General features: G+C 44.6%; 1 protein-coding gene across 3 annotated transcripts in view; it reads left to right on the forward strand.

Moving 5' to 3' along the window:
- The first annotated feature begins 806 nt into the window (after positions 1 to 806).
- EML1 (EMAP like 1) overlaps positions 807 to 18,831 on the forward strand; it is a 143,332-nt gene continuing 125,307 nt past the window's right edge. For all 3 annotated transcript variants that reach the window (XM_027120555.1, XM_027120556.1, XM_027120557.1), the window contains exon 1: positions 807 to 977. In XM_027120555.1, coding sequence (XP_026976356.1) covers positions 911 to 977 — 67 coding nt within the window. In that variant the 5' untranslated portion in view covers positions 807 to 910. The remainder of the gene's footprint in view (positions 978 to 18,831) is intronic.

Raw genomic sequence — 18,831 nt, forward strand, 5'->3', positions numbered from 1 at the left:
TCTTCGTCTCTCTGAGATAGAGTAAATACAGATTTCCGTGGGTCCTGTAACAAGCTAACAAGTGTGTAATGTGACAAATCTGCACCCCAGGGGCTGATCAGAGGGGGAGAGAACAGAGCAGATGTTTTAGCTCCTTTAAAGGCCGCAGCCTTTCCAGCCTGACATTACCAGGGCCTCTTTTTGAAGTGGGAACCGCATCTTTTATCGGCCCAAGAGCGGAGTTACAAGCCCTGCGCTAATTCTCACTCGAGGCAGGGCCATGCTGCGGCGGAAGACGTGCGGAAAGAGGGACGAGCCTCGCAGGACGTGGCCAAAAGCGGAGTTGCTGCGACGTGGAAAGACAGCCGAAATGAGCTCGCGAGCTGTGCATGTTTGGTCCCGGAGCCGCCCGCGGGCGCGGTGATAGCGCCCCCGGGGAGCGTGGTCTCCGGCGTCCGCAGGAGGGGTTGCCCTGGCCGGGTCGACAACCTCGCTCCCCGCGCGCTCGCTCCCACGTCTCCGCCTCTCCTTTGTCCCCGCGCCCCCCGCGTCCCGCCCTCCTGGGGGGCGCTAGCGACCGAGCGGGGAGGCGGGGCCTGGCCGCGTCGCTCCCGCAGCATCCTGGCCCCGGCCGCGCGCCGCCCTGGGCTCCCGGGACCCGGCAGCCCCGCCCGGCCGCGTCCCCGCCCCGTCCCGTCCCCGCCCGGCCACGTCCCCCGCGGAGGCCGCCCCCTGGCGGGCAGAGCGGGCGCCGGGCTAGCGCGGCGGCGGCGGCGGGCCCGGGGTTGCCATGGTAACCGGCAGCGGCCGCCGCCACAGCAGGGCCGGCCCCAGCGCCAGCGCCGGCCGCGGCTCGGCGCGGCTCAGTGTGGGGGTGAGCGGCGGCGGCGCGGCCGGGCCGGGGAAGCGGGCGCTGCCCGGCGGCCTCAGCATGGAGGACGGCTTCTCGAGCTACAGCAGCCTGTACGACACATCCTCGCTGCTCCAGTTCTGCAACGGTGAGGGGCGGCGGCCGTCTGGGCGGGGGCCGCGGCCGGGAACGGGCCGAGGGGCGAGGCCGGGCGGCCGGGGAGGCCGTGCAAAGTTGCTGCGGAGGGGCGCGCGGTTCCCGCCGCCGCGGGCGCATTGTGCTGGGCCGCGGGCCCCGGGCCGCGCCTCGCTGCGCCCCCGCCCCGCCCCGCCCGGCTCCCGTTCCGGCTTCGGCCAGTGCGCGCGGGGCGGCCGATCCCGAGGAGACCCGCGCGAGCGCACCGGCCGGGCAGCGCGCGGGGAGGCCCGGCCGCCCCGGGGCTCCGGGGACGTGTTGCTTTCTGCTTCCAAACTCACATCTGTTTGGAAATGTCTGGATGAAGAACTCGGAAAACAAATCACTTAATAACAAAACACTCCTTCGAGGATGTGCGCAGTGTTTCTCGCGGGTGGACCCTCAGGATCCATTCAGTTCTACTTTGATGAAATCATCACAGTTTCATGCAATCTAGAGCTTTTTAAATGGACAGACAAAGTGAACCAGGCTTAAAAGTGTTTCGACTGTTTTGTTTACGAGGTGATAGATTTATTTATTTATTTATTTATTTTTACAGGAAGGAAATATTAATAGCTACCAATATGGCATCTTTAAAAAAATATAAAATCCTACATGCTTGAAAGATTTTAATCTCCCTGGCAGGGTTGAAAAAGATTTTCACGGCAGACTGCCTAGTTTATCAGAACATGATGTGTGATAATTCATGCACAAAAGTTAACCATACAGTTTTTTATATGTCGGATTTACTGCTTTATTAGAGGATCCCAAAAGTTTGTTAAAGAAAAAAAAATGTGTGTTTTATGGAATTTGCTTATGGTGCAGTCGGAATAACTTGGAATTCTAGATGCTTTGACAACTCGAGCAATTTATTTTGCAGTTGTAATTGTGATTTAGGGGAATTTTTCTAGTTATTCAACACCTGTTTGCAAATTGGAGGTATTAGCCTTGGCAATAAAGATCACTGGGTGGATTCATCCTCTGTAATGATATTTTAATCTCTGGTGAAATTTATCATCTTTTTCATGGAAGAGTGTATATTCTGATAGCTTGGGCAGCTTGTAATTGTCCTATTAATCACATGTGAGCCTTCATTAACTTGTAATGCCCTCTTCAGTGGAAAGGAAGAAAGTTTTGGCTCTCTCTCCACATTTAACAACATTTCAGAGTTGAAGGCAGACAGAATGTATTTGGTACTCTCCTGGCCACTGGAATCCTTTATACAATACATAGTTTAGAGTCATGGGAACGGTTTTACTCTCCACATATTGGAGCAGTTGTTTGGGGCTGGTCATATTGTTTCTAAACAGCCGCTCAGTCATGAAGTTGACCTACACATCTATTCATGAATGTGTTGGTCTTCTGCCTTTTCTTGTTAATTGCTAGGTTAGCGATATCGGTAAGGAATTTTACTGGTAACGGGGTCTAGAAGAAAGTAAAAACCAGCTCTTATATTGTATGGCTAACAGTTTAAAGAAAAATGACTTTATTATTTATTTATTGAAGCATAGTTGATTTATCAATACAATGTTGTGTTAAATTCTGCTGTACAGCAAAGTGACTCCGTTATACAGTATATACATTATTTTTCATATTCTTTTCCATTATGGGTTATCTCAGGGTACTGAATATAGTTCCGTGTGCTATACAGTAGGACCTTGTTATTTATCCCTTCTATATGTAATAGTTTGCATCTGCTTATCCCGAAGTCCTAGTCCATCCTTCCCCCAACCAGCCTTGAAAAAAAAGGACTTTAAAATAGCTAGAATCAAGCAATAGGATCAGTTCAAAATACAATCAAATCACAACTGTTGAATTGCTTTTCTTAAAAAGCTCAGCTCTGTGTTTATTTTTGGGTTACCTTATGAATAAAGTTTAAAGCAAGAGCAGCCTGTCAGGCAGAAATGAGTGTTAACTGGTGATGTCTCAGGCAGCAGATGTTTTGATGTGAAATTATTCATTTTTAAGGGGCTTCCATTAAGTGAAAATATAAATAAATACAATCCAGTTAATGACTATGATGATTCAATTAAAGCAGTGGATCACAGATACACCATTTCACCAAGAGCTAAATTAAACATTTGGATGTTTTATTAGCTACATTGAAAAAAAATTTTTTCTTTTTAAATTAGAGATTTACATGACATTGGCAGGACTACAGCAGTGTAATAGATGAACTCATAAATTTTCATATGTTGGGTACACTCCATGCTTTTGCTAGTGACAGGAACTAAAAAGTCATAGTTGTGTATTAGCTTCAGAAAATACAACCCATACTTCTTACTTGTATGACTGTCACAGTTAACGTACTCCTGGTGAGATAAAGATAGAAGTTAGTAATAAAAATGAGAAGGAAGGAAGAAAAAACGTTGTGATGAGTGAAATCTCTTTTATCCTTATACTTTTTTTACTTACTATCTCTCCTACTTAATTTGTAATGGATATTAAATGTGAATGTAGGCAGTATCTAGCCTCCTGAAAAGACTATCCATTCTCATCTTTTAGATACTGGCCTTCTCATTTAAGTAGAAAAGGTGTGCTGTGTTTTTTCTTCAAACTGTTTAGAACTCTGTAAAGTGAGCTAGAAATCAAACTTCTTTTATTGCCCTAAGAAAAACTACAGTAGTTGGAAAGTGGACTAAAGCTGGCATTTGTAAGACAGTTTGTCGTTTGGGAAATACTGACCATCCTTTATTCCATTTTTTTCTTCAGAGCCTTCCCTTGACATAGGTGGAATTACCATCCTCTTTTACGTAGGAAGAAACTTCTGACTTCATAAGGCCACACAGCTAGTAAAGCTTGGACACCAGTGTGATTTCTTTGTTTTAATAACAGCTATAGAGGCATAGAATTCACATTCTATAAAAATTCACCCTTTTAAAGTGTACAGTTAAGTGGCTTTTAGTATATTCACAGAGTTGAGCAAGCATCAACATTATCTAATTTTAGAACATTTTCATCACCTCCCCAAAGAAACCCCAGGACCCACAAGGACGTATTCCCTGTTGCCCTAGCCCCTGGTAACTACTAACCTACTTTCTGTTTCTATAGATTCTGCATGTTTAATATAAATGGAATCATATACTATTTGGCCTTATGTGTCTGGCTTCTTTCACTTAGCATAATGTTTCAGGGTTCATCCATGCTATAGCATGTGTCAGTACTTTATTCCTTTATATGGACAAGTAACATTCCACTGTATGGATAGATCACATTTTATTTATCCATTCACCAGTTGATAGGCATTTAGGTTGTTCCTACTTTTTGACAATCATGAATAATACTACTTGGAACATTCATGTCCAAGTTTTTGTGTGAACAGGTGTTTTCATTCCTCATTGGTCAATACCTAGGAGTGGAATTGCTGGGGCATATGGTAACTCTGGGTTTAACATTTTTGAGGAACCAACCTGGATTTTTTTAAATCTAAATGTCAAGCTCTTTTTATTATACCTTGCTGATATAAGAATAGGGAGTCAAGGAGCTGGATGAAAGAGGGAAGGAAGTGGGTGGGAAGAACATAGTGTTGCTGTTTCATTTCTGTGAGTCACTTTTGATTCTCTCATCAGTCACAGATCATCAAAACAAGTCAATGCGCACTCCTGCTTAGTTGCCATAGGTTATAAGAGTCTCAGCATTCAAGGGGACCAAAAAGGTGATCTCATCTCATGGTTTACTTTCTTAAGCCTTTGAATGTTTCTTCAAAGTACAGCTCACCCAGGAATCCAAACGTTAAGCAGATGAACAGGGAGCAGCTCCAGCTGAAGTGGGGAGAGGGCAGCGCTCTTTGGTCCTCCTCGCCTGTCTTGCCCTCCACTGATTCAATCCACCCATCCCTCCAAAGCTTGAAATCTCTGTTCCATGGGGGGATGCTCCAAAGGTTATTCAACCCACGTTCGAGCAGTTCCAAGGGACTGGAAACTCACTGTCGCTCATGCCATCCATTCCTTCTTTGTATAATTCAGACTGTCAGTTCCTAAATGCAGTCAAAGTTTGGCCCCAGTTCTGTCCCTTGGGTCCAGAGAAAATAGGTTTAATCTGTTTTCCATGTGCTAGGTTGTCCCATGTTTGAAGACAGTCATGATGGCTCTTTCTCAAGTCTTCTTCCAGCTAAACATTACCATTAAAAAAGAAAAAAATTCCTCACAAGACACAGTTTTAGACCCTTAATCATCCTGGTTTTCCTGGTCTACGTTTGTTTTCTTTATTCTATACGCCTTTTTAAATTTGACACTACTGGATGTTGTATTCCAAGCATGGTTTTTAAATAGAGCAAAGTAGAGCCAGACACTTCACCTCCCATGTTCTACAGTCTATACTTCTAATAATGCAGCCCAAGATCGTATTAACTCTTTTGCTTGTCACTTCACATTGTTACCTCTTACTGGTTTTCACCTAAAATTCTTGTCTGTTTTACATGTACTGTGGCTAAGCCCTTTTTCTTTTTTTTGAACATCTTTATTGGAGTATAGTTGCTTTACAATGGTGTGTCAGTTTCTGCTGTATAACAGTGAATCAGCTCTACGTATACATATATCCCCATATCTCCTCCCTCTTGCGTCTCCCTCCCACCCTCCCTATCCCGCCCCTCTGTGTGGTCGCAAAGCACCGAGCTGATCTCCCAGTGCTATGTGGCTGCTTCCCACTAGCTATCTGTTTTACATTTGGTAGTGTATATATTTCCATGCCACTCTCTCACTTCATCCCAGCTTACCCTTCCCCCTCCCCGTGTCCTCAAGTCCATTCTCTACGTCTGCATCTTTATTCCTGTCCTGCCCCTAGGTTCTTCAGAACTTTTTTTTTTTTTAGATTCCATATATATGTGCTAGCATACAGTATTTGTTTTTCTCTTTCTGACTTACTTCGCTCTGTAGGACAGACTCTAGGTCCATGGACCTCACTACAAATAACTCAATTTCATTTCTTTTTATGGCTGAGTAATATTCCATTGTGTATATGTGCCACATCTTCTTTATCCATTCATCTGTCGATGGACACTTAGGTTGCTTCCATGTCCTGGCTATTGTAAATAGAGCTGCAATGAAATTGTGGTACATGACGTTTTAAAACTTAATTAATTAATTAATTAATGTTTGGCTGCATTGGGTCTTCATTGCGGTGCGCGGGCTTCTCATTGCGGTGGCTTCTCTTGTTGTGGAGCATGGACTCTAGGAGCGTGGGCTTCAGTAGTTGTGGCACGTGGGCTCAGTAGTTGTGGTGCACGGGCTTAGTTGCTCTGCGGCCTGTAGGATCTTCCCAGACCAGGGATCAAACCCGGGTCCCCTGCATTGGCAGGTGGATTCTTAACCACTGCACCACCAGGGAAGTCCCATGACTCTTTTTGAATTATGGTTTTCTCAGGGTATATGACAAGTAGTGGAATTGCTGGGTCGTATGGTAGTTCTCTTTTTAGTTTTTGAAGGAACTTCCATACTGTTCTGCATAGTGGCTGTATCAATTTACATTCCTACCAACAGTGCAAGAGGGTTCCCGTTTCTCCACACCCTCTCCAGCATTTACTGTTTGTAGAATTTTTGATGATGGCCATTCTGACTGGTGTGAGGTGATACCTCATTGTAGTTTTGATTTGCATTTCTCTAATGATTAGTGATGTTGAGCATCCTTTCATGTGTTTGTTGGCAATCTGTGTATCTTCTTTGGAGAAATGTCTATTTAGGTCTTCTGCCCATTTTTGGATTGGGTTGTTTGTTTTTTTGTTATTGAGCTGCATGAGCTGCTTGTAAATTTTGGAGATTAATCCTTTGTCGGTTGCTTCGTTTGCTAATATTTTCTCCCATTCTGAGGGTTGTCTTTTCGTCTTGTTTATGGTTTCCTTTGCTGTGCAAAAGATTTTTTAAGTTTCATTAGGTCCCATTTGTTTAGTTTTGGTTTTATTTCCATTTCTCTAGGAGGTGGGTCAAAAAGGATCTTGCTGTGATTTGTGTCATAGGGTGTTCTGCCTGTGTTTTCCTCTAAGAGTTTTATAGTGTCTGGCCTTACATTTAGGTCCTTAATCCGTTTTGAGTTTATTTTTGTATATGGTGTTAGGGAGTGTTCTAATTTCATTCTTTTACATGTAGCTGTCCAGTTTTCCCAGCACCACTTATTGAAGAGGCTGTCTTTTCTCCATTGTATATTTTTGCCTCTTTTATCAAAAATAAGGTGACCATATGTGCATGGGTTTATCTCTTAGTTTTCTATCCTGTTCCATCACTCTATATTTCTGTTTTTGTGCCAGTACCGTACTGTCTTGATTACTGTAGCTTTGTAGTATAGTCTGAAGTCAGCGAGCCTGATTCCTCCAGCTCCGTTTTTCTTTTTCAAGATTGCTTTGGCTATTCGGGGTCTTTTGTGTTTCCATACAAATTGGAAAATTTTTTGTTCTAGCTCTGTGAAAAATGCCAATGGTAGTTTGATAGGGATTGTATTGAATCTGTAGATTGCTTTGGGTAGTATAGTCATTTTAGCAGTGTTGATTCTTCCAATCCAAGCACATGGTATGTCTCTCAGTCTGTTTGTATCACCTTTAATTTCTTTCATCAGTGTTTTATAGTTTTCTGCATACAGGTCTTTTGTCTCCTTAGGTAGGTTTATTCCTAGGTGTTTATGTTTGGCTAGGTGTTTTATTCTTTTTGTTGCAGTGGTAAATGGGAGTGTTTCCTTAATATCTCCTTCAGATTTTTCATCATTATTGTATAGGTATGCAAGAGATTTCTATGCATTAATTTTGTATCCTGCTACTTTACTGAATTCATTGATTAGCCCTCGTAGTTTTCTGGTAGCATCTTTAGGATTCTCTGTGTGTAGTATCATGTCATCTGCAAACAGTGACAGCTTTACTTCTTCTTTTCCAATTTGGATTCCTTTTATTTCTTTTTCTTCTCTGATTGCTGTGGCTAAAACTTCCAAAACTATGTTGAATAATAGTGGTGAGAGGGGACAACCTTGTCTTCTTCCTGATCTTAGTGGAAATGGTTTTATTTTTTCACCATTGAGAATGATGTTGGCTGTGGGTTTGTCATATATGGCCTTTCTTATGTTGAGGCTAAGCCCTTTTTTGCTTACTTTTACATATTCTTTTTGAGGAGGAATTTCCTCCAGCCCAAGATGATTGTAATCTGTATTGTAATGCTGTAAATAATCCCAACACTTACGTAAAATATTTCAGTGTTATAATAACGTGGAAGTTAGTCACTGCCTTAAAGGTTATGATTCTGGCTGATAGCTTTTTTTCCATCTTGCCTGGAAAGGTTGTGAGAGACCTTATCAGCTTCCTTCTAAATCCTATGCATGGCGTATCTACCACTTCCTGGTGTAGCTGGGCTTCTTCCCCTGCAGGTGCTACCTGTTAATGACCATGGCTGGTCAAGTCCACACTCACAACCTGCTGCTCCCAATGACATTCTGAAGTCAGTATAACAAGCTTTTGAGCTACTGCCATTTATTTTTTTCTAGTTGTGAAATGAAAACTTGTTTTCATTTCTAAACATTTATATTGGGGGAGTTAAGAACACTTTATTTAAAATCTTAGAAATAGTTTGGCATCTGTAATTCTGACCACTTTCTCTTTACTGTGATTAGGATAGGATTTTCAGGTTGGCAAATAGTTGGGTTTGAAACAGCATCAAGGACCTCGTGTGAGGAAATCACTCTGAACTCAACAACGTGAAGTATTTTCAGACCTCGTACGTATTCTTATGTGGTGGCAGAGGATTGATTTAGGCTTTCTCTGATAGCAAAATTTATAGAAAATGCTTTCATGGGAGAGTGCATAGCAAGCACCCGTGCTAAACAAGAACTTCTAATTGGTACACTTGGTATTCCGGCAAGGAATTTGATTTTATAGCCAAACCACGAGCATTTATGACATTATGAACAGACCCAAGCATTTTGGTGGAGAATTCACGAAACTATGCTTAAAAGTAACCATTAGTCGGTTATTAATTTTTGAGATGGTGTAAGCCTTTTCAGATAGTCTTTTAAAAAAATAAACATTTTAGTTGAGTGGAGGATGGATAAAAGAAAAATAACGTCTTTGTTTCTACTGTTACAGTCTGTTCGAGCTATAAAACTAGAAGCGTAAAAACTTAATCATGGATAGCATCGAAAATTGAACATTAAAGCATTGCTTTTATTAAAAGCAGCTTCTCCAAGGACTTAAAATCAATGGTAATTTGTACTGCTTACAAAAATTCTTTCGGGAAAACTGTGGTTATTCATCTTAAAAATCCTAGCTTATTAATAGAGGATTTCTAGGATTTGTAAAGTGTTTTAAATGCCACCAGAAACATGGATAATAAAGAAGTATGCTGTAAACCTTAAATGCTATATAATTGTTATCAATATACCGTCCCCCCAGAGCTTCCTGTTTTTCTCACTAGATATTGGACACGTACATTTAATATTCTGCTGAAAGCAGCATGCTTGTTTTAATGTCATGTAGGACTGGGTCTGTCCTTATGTGCCAGCAGGAGCCAGCACACATCCTCCTTGGTTTACTTTAAAGAAATAGCTCTTCAGAAGTTTGTCTTTCTTTAAAGTATTTATTTTTCCATTAAGAGTTAGGTAGACATACTTCCTATTGTGTTTCCTCTCAAGCTGTATCTTTACTGGAAAATACTATTTGTGTGGAAAACCACATTTTTACAGAGTACTTAGTCGTGTCTTAAAATGCAATAGCACATTTTTTTCTGCCAGTTTTCTGGAAAAGATGTAAACTCTCTGACTTTAATAAACTACCCCCTCTGTGAAGGGGCACATTTGACCGTTACCCTTGGATGGTGCAACAGGGCAGGGACGCCAAGCCCAGAGCCTGCCCACAGTGGGGAGTTCCACAGGAGACCGTGGCTACCTGCAGAGGGGGAGAGAACGGGAGGTGCCAGCCCTCCGAGGCGTGGGGGCCAGATCATTGTGCATCATTGCGGTGTGGTCCAGAACTGGCTGTGTCCTTCATGCTGTGCCCTCTGGAGAGGAAGGCATTATTGTCCTGGACTGCAAATTATTCCCACAGAAAACCTTTCCAGGACAATGGGCGGCTCACGTTAAAGATAATGAGGATAGAGACGGTTAGGCACGCATTCATGGAGAGAGAGGCCTTTAAGTTCACTTGGCAAGTGGAGCCGATTTCGAGTGGATCCCTACAATGTGCACAGGACAATGAAAAATGTTTAAAACATGGCTTTCCCTAGAAACATTAGATTGCCCTAGTCATTGTCCTACACTCTTTCTCCCGGCCTCCCATCTCCATGGGCCTGGGAGGTTCAGCTCCCCAAGTATCTCACCATTTCTCCCTGCGTGTTAGCTCAGACCTTGGTCAGTTCTCATCTGGGGTTTGTTGTAAGGACTGCAGCCCCACGCTAGCCTTTCTGCCTCCAGTCTCAGCTCCTTTTCTTATTGAACAAGTGGTCGAGTAGCCACCGTGCTCATCGTTACATGGATCTGAGGGTTCCAGCAACACGCCAGGTCCACGTGGTCCTTGCTTTCAGGAAGCCGGAGTTGCTCTTGGGGAACTGGCCGCTCGTCATCATGTTCACAAGTTGTTTAATGACCCCGGGAATCGATGGTGCTGAGAAGAAGCGTAAGGCGTGTGGCCAGGCTTCGGGCTGAGGAAGGCCTGTGTGAGCTCTTTCTGGGATGAGTGGAAGCTACTCACTGACAGGGGTTGGGGAGAGGGCGGGCAAGAGCATTCCAGACTGGGTGGGAAGCCCGGAGGGGGGGGTGGGAAGGACCTTTTGGAAACTGAAAGAAAGTCTCCTGTGGTGAAAGAAAAAGGAGCAGAGTGTGAAATGAGGCTCGGTGTGTCCTGTGGGGCCTTTCGGCCACATTGAGGAGTTTGGTCTTATTTCCAAGGAGCAGAGAATGTGCTGGAGAATTTTGAGGCAAGAGAGTGACGTGGTCAGATATGCAGGAATTTTTGGAGGACGGCTGTCCCTGGAGCATGGAGAGGTGGCCGGAAGAGCAGGGGAGGGTGGAGGAGGGAGGCTGTGGTGTGAACGCAGGGAGAGGCGATGGTGATTTCCACCAGAGGGGGTACTTAGGGGCTGACCTCACCTGGACTTAAGTCACTACAAGCGGGAGGAGGAGGAATCAAGGATGCCACCCGGGCTCCTGACTCATTCACCCAAGTGAGTGCCATGGGCCGAGATAGAAGGACCGGCATGTGGACGATAGTTCAGTTGGGGCTTGTGGGACGTAGAAGCTGACGGGCTGAGTAGGCTGTAGGATGTGGGGACCGGAGCCTGGGAGACGTCCGGACTGGAGATAAAAAGTTTGAGAGCCATCAGTATACAGACGGTAACAGAATCCACGTTGAAGATGAGCTCACCTAAGGTGAAATTAGCTGCTGGGAATGCTCCTCCTAGAAGACAGATCTGATCTGGAAAACCACCTCCTGTTGCAGAGTCTTCAGGGCCCCCTCCTTCCCCTTTGGCGCCCAAAGCCCCCAGGGGTGCAGCTGCCTGTCTCAGCCGACTCCGAGCTCCTTCGCCTGCCACCGCCCTGGCTCCCGCGTGTTGTGAGGTGTCCTTTCTGGGTGGCCACGTAAACCCGTCATCATGATGATCCCAGAGGCCTGTCATGGCGGTTTTTTTCAAATCTCCCGTTAGACTGGTACCGCTTTCCGGGCAGAGGCTCCCGGGGGTCACGTTTGTGCTTTTTTTGCTCCTAAGCTGAGCCTGCGCCTGGTGGGTTTCCTGACGGATACTGTGTGTGTGTGAAATACACACACACCAGTCGAAACGCTTCCCATGTAACATGTGCACTAAATTGAGGTTAAACAGGGAAAGCACTCATGCCACTTTTCTATGTGCTTGAAATAATGTGTACACATATTTTATATTATATATCTCATATGTATATAAGTACACGTGCATACATATTGGTACCCATGTCACAGGAATGTAGATACACACGCACACACGTGTGACATTTAACTGTCTTCCTCATCAAAGAACCAGTAGACTTAGGCATCGCAGGCAAGGAAACATTACGGGTAAAACCCAGAAACATACGGATGTGGGACAGTGCAGAGACTGGCCAGATGGAGTCAGACTCCCCTGCACAAACAGTACAAAAAGCCCCAGCTGGACACGGGTCCACTTGAATCAATAAGTAGAAACATTTGCAAAAAGCCTGGGGTGGTTTAACAGACAACACAAATTACATTCGGCCAAAGGAACTGACACAAGGAAGCAGTTCTTGGCAAAACCGGCATTTTTAGCAGGAAAAAAAGTTTGGACTGGGCTTCCCTGGTGGCGCAGTGGTTGAGAGTCCGCCTGCCGATGCAGGGGACGCGGGTTCGTGCCCCGGTCCGGGAAGATCCCACATGCCGTGGAGCGGCTGGGCCCGTGAGCCATGGCCGCTGAACCTGCGCGTCCGGAGCCTGTGCTCCGCAACGGGAGAGGCCACAGCAGTAGAGGCCCGCGTACCGCAAAAAAAAAAAAAAAAAGTTTGGACTGTTAAATTAACCCCCCAAAGTTATTTTGTGTAACAAGAATTTTACCATTTCTAGAAAAATATGCTCCAGACGAGAAGCAGTTGGGTATAGTTAGAACTGTCTTATGCCGTCGCATCTCTGTACATATTAGCCCAATTACAGTGTCAGCAACAGTTGAAAATCCTTAGGAATGGAACTTAGCGATGATACTTCGTGTAATATCAAGTTTCTTGTAATGCTTACCTATCCCGTGTATAAAACATGGAGACTGCTCCCCTGGGAATGTAGGGGCACTATAATAAAGATAATGATCTGTGAGCGTGGCTTCACCAAATTAGTCCTTTAGAAAGTAATTACGCAGCCTTGCCCACACTCCGCTGCTCTCAAAGACTAAAATCTGCTCTGTGTGTCATTTCTTTGCCTTCCTAGAAAACGGCCTCGTATTGAGTTGATATAATTTAATTATATAAAAATATGTGTTCACACTGCATCTTGTACTTAATTATAGCTCTGACACTACAGAGTTGTTATTTCCCAGCCAGAGCTTGTGCTTCTTCAAAGTGGGGGCCACGTCCCATTCATCTTTCTCTGCCCCCTGCCGGGCACCATGCATGTGCGCGTGCGCGTGTGTGTGTGCGTGGCATGGCAGGGGAGGAGCGGGAGACGCAGGCAGTGCTGGAGGTCCCACCAGGCAGCCTCAGGTGTCACAGAGTCTGAGCACTTACAGGTGTCCCCTGTTTAACCCTCATTCCACGCCTTTGAGGTGGCTGCTGTGATCATCTGCGTTGTGACTGGTGAGGACACGGAGCCCTAAAAGTTTAAGTAACTTGCTTAAGGTCGCCTGGCTGGTCCTTTTCAGAGCTGGCATTTGAACCCAGGCATCTGGCTCCACGGTCCACAGGCTACAAAGTGCTCAGTTGTGTTTGATGAATGAGCAACGGATCAAGAGATGGGACCGGTCCCAGACACGAAGGGATGTGGGAGGTGTTTTTCATTGGCCCCTTGCTTCTGGGAGAGGCCACACACTAATTCCTAGTCCAGATCTGAGTTCCTTCCACTGGGGTGCTGAGAGGGTCTCCGAACAAGTTCTTGTCTTCACCCACGTTTCCCTTCAAATCACACCACTAACGCACTTTCTAAAGCAGGAGTCTCGTTTATCTCTGAGTTACCCAAAGTCCCGTGGAAGCTACCCATGGCTCTGAGGATGCAGGGCTGAGTCCGTGCACAACCTCGCGCCTGCTTCCCTGACCCAGGGCGGCCTCTCCTCCCAGGTGCCTTGGAGGCTGCCCCCTGGGCTCCGGGTAGTGTCTGGAGGCGCAGGGCTGGTTGACGTGCGTCCTCACATGCTGTGCCCCTGCCCTCCCTGCAGGGACCCTTCCCCAATCCTTCTTTACCTTTAGAGCCTGGCTTCATGCCCTGGAGGCCTCCCTGGTGCATATTGAATTTAGGCGAGGCTCTCTTGGTGCCCCGAGCCCGGTGCTGTGTCTCGGTGCGCTGCAAACCTTGGTTTCCCTCCAGACCAGCAGTTCCCAGAGGAGCGCATCGTGGACCCTCAGCCCCTGTGTGCTGAACCAAAGAGTGAGTCATTTCAGAGTGGAAATATGAAGCAGTCATTTGGTCTGGTAATTGCCCACTTAGAAAGTTTTAACACGCTCTGTGCGTAGCCCCCTCCCCTGCGGTGACCAAGCATTAAGGAAACTGTTCAGTCTTTCTGTCGGTAGTTCTGGTTCTTTCCATGTTTCTCCAGCAGCCTCATCCCATTTATTACTCTCTTGCTCTTCTTAGAACACTTCTTTAGTTTTTAATTGTGGTGAAATGCACCACATGAAATTGACCCTGTTAACCATTTTCAAGTGTACAGTTCAGCGGCATGAAGTGCATTCACATGGTTGTGCAACCGTCACGAGCATCTGTCCACAGAACTCTTCGTTTTGCAAAACTGAAACTTTGTCCCCATTAAACAGTAAATCCCATTCTTCCCTCCTCTGGCCCTGGCACCCTCCATTCACTTTCTGTCTCTAAGAATTTGATTACTCTAGGGACCTCATATAAGTGGAATCCTCCAGTATTTGTCCTTTTGTAACTGGCTTATTTCCCTTGCACAACCTTTTGTGAAACTCTAGTTTCATGAGTTACAGAATCCCAAACCGAACAATGTCTGACTAAGGGTTCAAAGCTGGGTGCCAGGGGAGGGGGGTAATTACCTCAAAGTTCGAGGCTGTCAGAGTCCCTGCTGCGGTGTCACCAGATCACACCCACGTGCGTTACCAGCAGCTCTGCTCAGCCTGTGTAATGTCTAAGCATCTTATCTCTGGAATCCCTGCGGTAAAAAGTGTGCTCTTCCCCCAGAGCTAACGTCAGGGCAAAGCCAGACTCAAGAAGGGTGGTGCAGAGTCCTGGAAACAGGGCTCAGACTCCAAACTGCCCTGTACACCATCAAACAGCAACAGAGGCCACTTTGACAAGCAGAGAATGGTAACAAGTGTCTAAGCTCTCTTAGGAATGGGGGGGTGGGGGGGAATTTTAGGGCAGTTTAGAAAGATGATGAGGGGCATATGTTTGCTAAAGAAATTCCAGGACATATGCCTTTTGATCACCAATAGCATACATTCTCTCTCAACTAGCTAAGAATCTAAGAAAGGAAACAACAGATGTGAGGCCCATGCTCTAGGAAGGATCTGGACTGGAGTCTTGGAATATCTCTGAGTTTTTGTTCTTTTTTTTAAAAAGATCGCTGTTGCACATTTGGCACGATCTACGGACATGAGTGTCTGACTGGAGCATCACACTCACAGGACTGTTTAAAAAGATGAGCAGGCGTAGCCTACACATGCCCGGAATGAGTCATTAACTCTTGAGAATTAGCACAAAAGATTGTGTGCATTTCTTTCAAGACCTTCTATAATCTATCACTAGATTACATTCCCGAGGTTCAAACCATGGGCTTTGGAGACAGATAGGTCTGGGTTCGAATCATTGATTCTCGAATCATGAATCAATTATGAAGAAGAAGCACCCTGACCCCACTCTCCTCCCTCCCGCCCATCTGCTGCTCTGTGTCCCATTGGGCAAACAGAGAGGGGAGCCAGGGAACAAGGGGCTGTGTTGCAATCCCCTACCCCTGCCAGAGTTAGCCTCCCAGCACAGAGGACAGGGAAGGGTCTGAGGGCAATCGCAAGAGGTCCAGTGGTGGTGTCTTGAATCAAGATGTAAATATTTATTAATGTGTTACCTTTGTAACACATTAATAAATATTTGATGGTTGCCACTGCATTGATCTAGCCTAGTTCCTGATGTCACATAGGCATCCCATAAATCTTGGATTCATCCCTCTGTCAACTGTGCATTGCTTTTCCAGTACGCCAAGAATTTCTGTGGTCCTGTAGTCATGCTTTATCAATCCTTATCCCCTCCTGTTTCCATATTGAAACACGGTTTATCCTAGGGACCCAGCCTACACATTGTCTCCTGGGTGAAATCTTCCCTGATCTACCCAGGGTCACTTGGTCTTTCCTCTGCATTTCCAAATTTTGGTACGTACCCCTCTCATTGGCACTTGGTTCATTCCATCCTGCTTTATGGTTATCTGTTCAACCTTTGTTTCCACCACCAGCTAGCACACTCCTTCAGGGTGGGGACCCTGTATTGTCTTTTTTATTTGGCTTCCTTCCGTTGCTCTGCACAGGGCCTTGGTTATGGTGTGTGTCTAATAAATGCTTGTTGAATGAAACATCAAATACTATTCAGGATTAGAGAGTTGCATTACAGAAAGATACCTGGTGATGCTGTAATTAACTTGCTTAAAAAAAAAAAATCAAATACTAAAATTAGACAAAGGGCCATGCTATCTTTAAATCATCATGAAAGGCAAAGGGAGAACTTCCTGATCCTGAAAAGCTTTCCAGTATTACCAGAAACACTTCTTCATTGTTTACAGTAGTGAAATAACTCACAATCACATGTAGCAAAGCCTCCACTAGCTATCTGTTTTACATTTGGTGGTGTATACATGTCCATGCCACTCTCTCACTTCGTCCCAGCTTACCCTTCCCCCTCCCCGTGTCCTCAAGTCCATTCTCTATGTCTGCATCTTTATTCCTGTCCTGCCCCTAGGTTTTTCAGAACCTTTTTTTTTTTTTTAGATTCCATATATATGTGCTAGCATATGGTATTTGTTTTTCTCTTTCTGACTTACTTCACTCTGTATGACAAACTCCAGGTCCATCCACCTCACTACAAATAACTCAATTTCGTTTCTTTTTATGGCTGAGTAATATTCCACTGTATATATGTGCCACATCTTCTTTATCCATTCATCTGTCGATGGACATTTAGGTTGCTTCCATGTCCTGGTTATTGTAAATAGAACTGCAATGAACATTGTGGTACATGACTCTTCTTTTTTTAATTTTTTTTTAATACAGCAGATTCTTATTAGTTGATCTGTTTTATACATATTAGTGTATACATGTCGATCCCAATCTCCCAATTCATCCCACCACTGCCCCCCCACCCCACCGTTTTACCCCTTGGTGTCCATACGTTTGTTCTCTACATCTGTATCTCTATTTCTGCCCTGCAAACCGGTTCATCTGTACCATTTTTCTAGATTCCACATGTATGCATTAATATACGATATTTGCTTTTCTCTCTCTGACTTCCTTCAGTCTGTATGACAGTCTCTAGATGCATCCACGTCTCTACAAATGACCCAATTTCGTTCCTTTTTATGGCTGAGTAATATTCCGTTGTATATAGGTACCACATCTTCTTTATCCATTCATCTGTTGATGGACACTTAGGTTGCTTCCATGTCCTGACTATTGTAAATAGAACTGCAGTGAACATTGTGGTACATGACTCTTTTTGAATTATGTTTTTCTCAGGGTATATGACAAGTAGTGGAATTGCTGGGTCGTATGGTAGTTCTCTTTTTAGTTTTTTAAGGAACCTCCATACTGTTCTCCATAGTGGCTGTATCAATTTACATTCCCACCAACAGTGCAAGAGGGTTCCCTTTTCTCCACACCCTCTCCAGCATTTACTGTTTGTAGATTTTTTGATGATGGCCATTCTGACTGGTATGAGGTGATACCTTATTGTAGTTTGATTTGCATTTCTCTAATGATTAGTGATGTTGAGCATCCTTTCATGTGTTTGTGGGCAATCTGTATATCTTCTTTGGAGAAATGTCTATTTAGGTCTTCTGCCCATTTTTGGATTGGGTTGTTTGTTTTTTTGTTATTGAGCTGCATGAGCTACTTGTAAATTTTGGAGATTAATCCTTTGTCAATTTCTTCGTTTGCTAATATTTTCTCCCATTCTGAGGCTTCTCTTTTCGTCTTGTTTATGGTTTCCTTTGCTGTGCAAAAGATTTTTTAAGTTTCACTAGGTTCCATTTGTTTAGTTTTGTTTTTATTTCCATTTCTCTAGGAGGTGGGTCAAAAAGGATCTTGCTGTGATTTATGCCATAGAGTGTTCTGCCTGTTTTCCTCTAAGAGTTTTATAGTGTCTGGCCTTATATTTAGGTCTTTAATCCGTTTTGAGTTTATTTTTGTGTATGATGTTAGGGAGTGTTCTAATTTCATTCTTTTACATGTAGCTGTCCAGTTTTCCCAGCACCACTTATTGAAGAGGCTGTCTTTTCTCCACTGTATATTCTTACCTCCTTTATCAAAAATAAGGTGACCACATGTGCATGGGTTTATCTCTGGGCTTTCTATCCTAATCCATCGCTGTATATTTCTGTTTTTGTGCCAGTACCGTACTTTTTTTTTTTTCTTTTTTTTGCTGTACACGGGCCTGTCACTGTTGTGGCCTCTCCCATTTTGGAGCACAGGCTCCGGACACGCAGGCTCAGCGGCCATGGCTTACGGGCCCAGCCGCTCCGCGGCATGTGGAATCTTCCTGGACCGGGGCACAAACCCGTGTCCCCTGCATCGGCAGGCGGACTCTCAACGACTGCGCCACCAGGGAAGCCCTGTACTGTCTTGATTACTGTAGCTTTGTAGTATAGTCTGAAGTCCAGGAGCCTTATTCCTCCAGCTCCGTTTTTCTTTCTCAAGATTGCTTTGGCTGTTCAGGGTCTTTTGTGTTTCCATACAAATTATGAAATTTTTTGCTCTAGTTCTGTGAAAAATGCCATTGGTAGATTGATAGGGATTGCATTGAATCTGTAGCTTGCTTTGGGTAGTATAATCATTTTCACAATATTGATTTTTCCAATCCAAGCACATGGTATATCGCTCCATCTGTTTGTATCATCTTTAATTTCTTTCATCAGTGTCTTATAGTTTTCTGCATACAGGTTTGTTGTCTCCTTAGGTAGGTTTATTCCAAGGTATTTTATTCCTTTTTTTGAAATGGTAAATGGGAGTGTTTCCTTAATTTCTCC

The sequence above is a fragment of the Aethalodelphis obliquidens genome, unplaced genomic scaffold (genome assembly GCF_003676395.1).
Source record: "Aethalodelphis obliquidens isolate GAN/ISIS:26980383/991018 unplaced genomic scaffold, ASM367639v1 scaffold21, whole genome shotgun sequence".
NCBI lineage: Eukaryota > Metazoa > Chordata > Mammalia > Artiodactyla > Delphinidae > Aethalodelphis > Aethalodelphis obliquidens.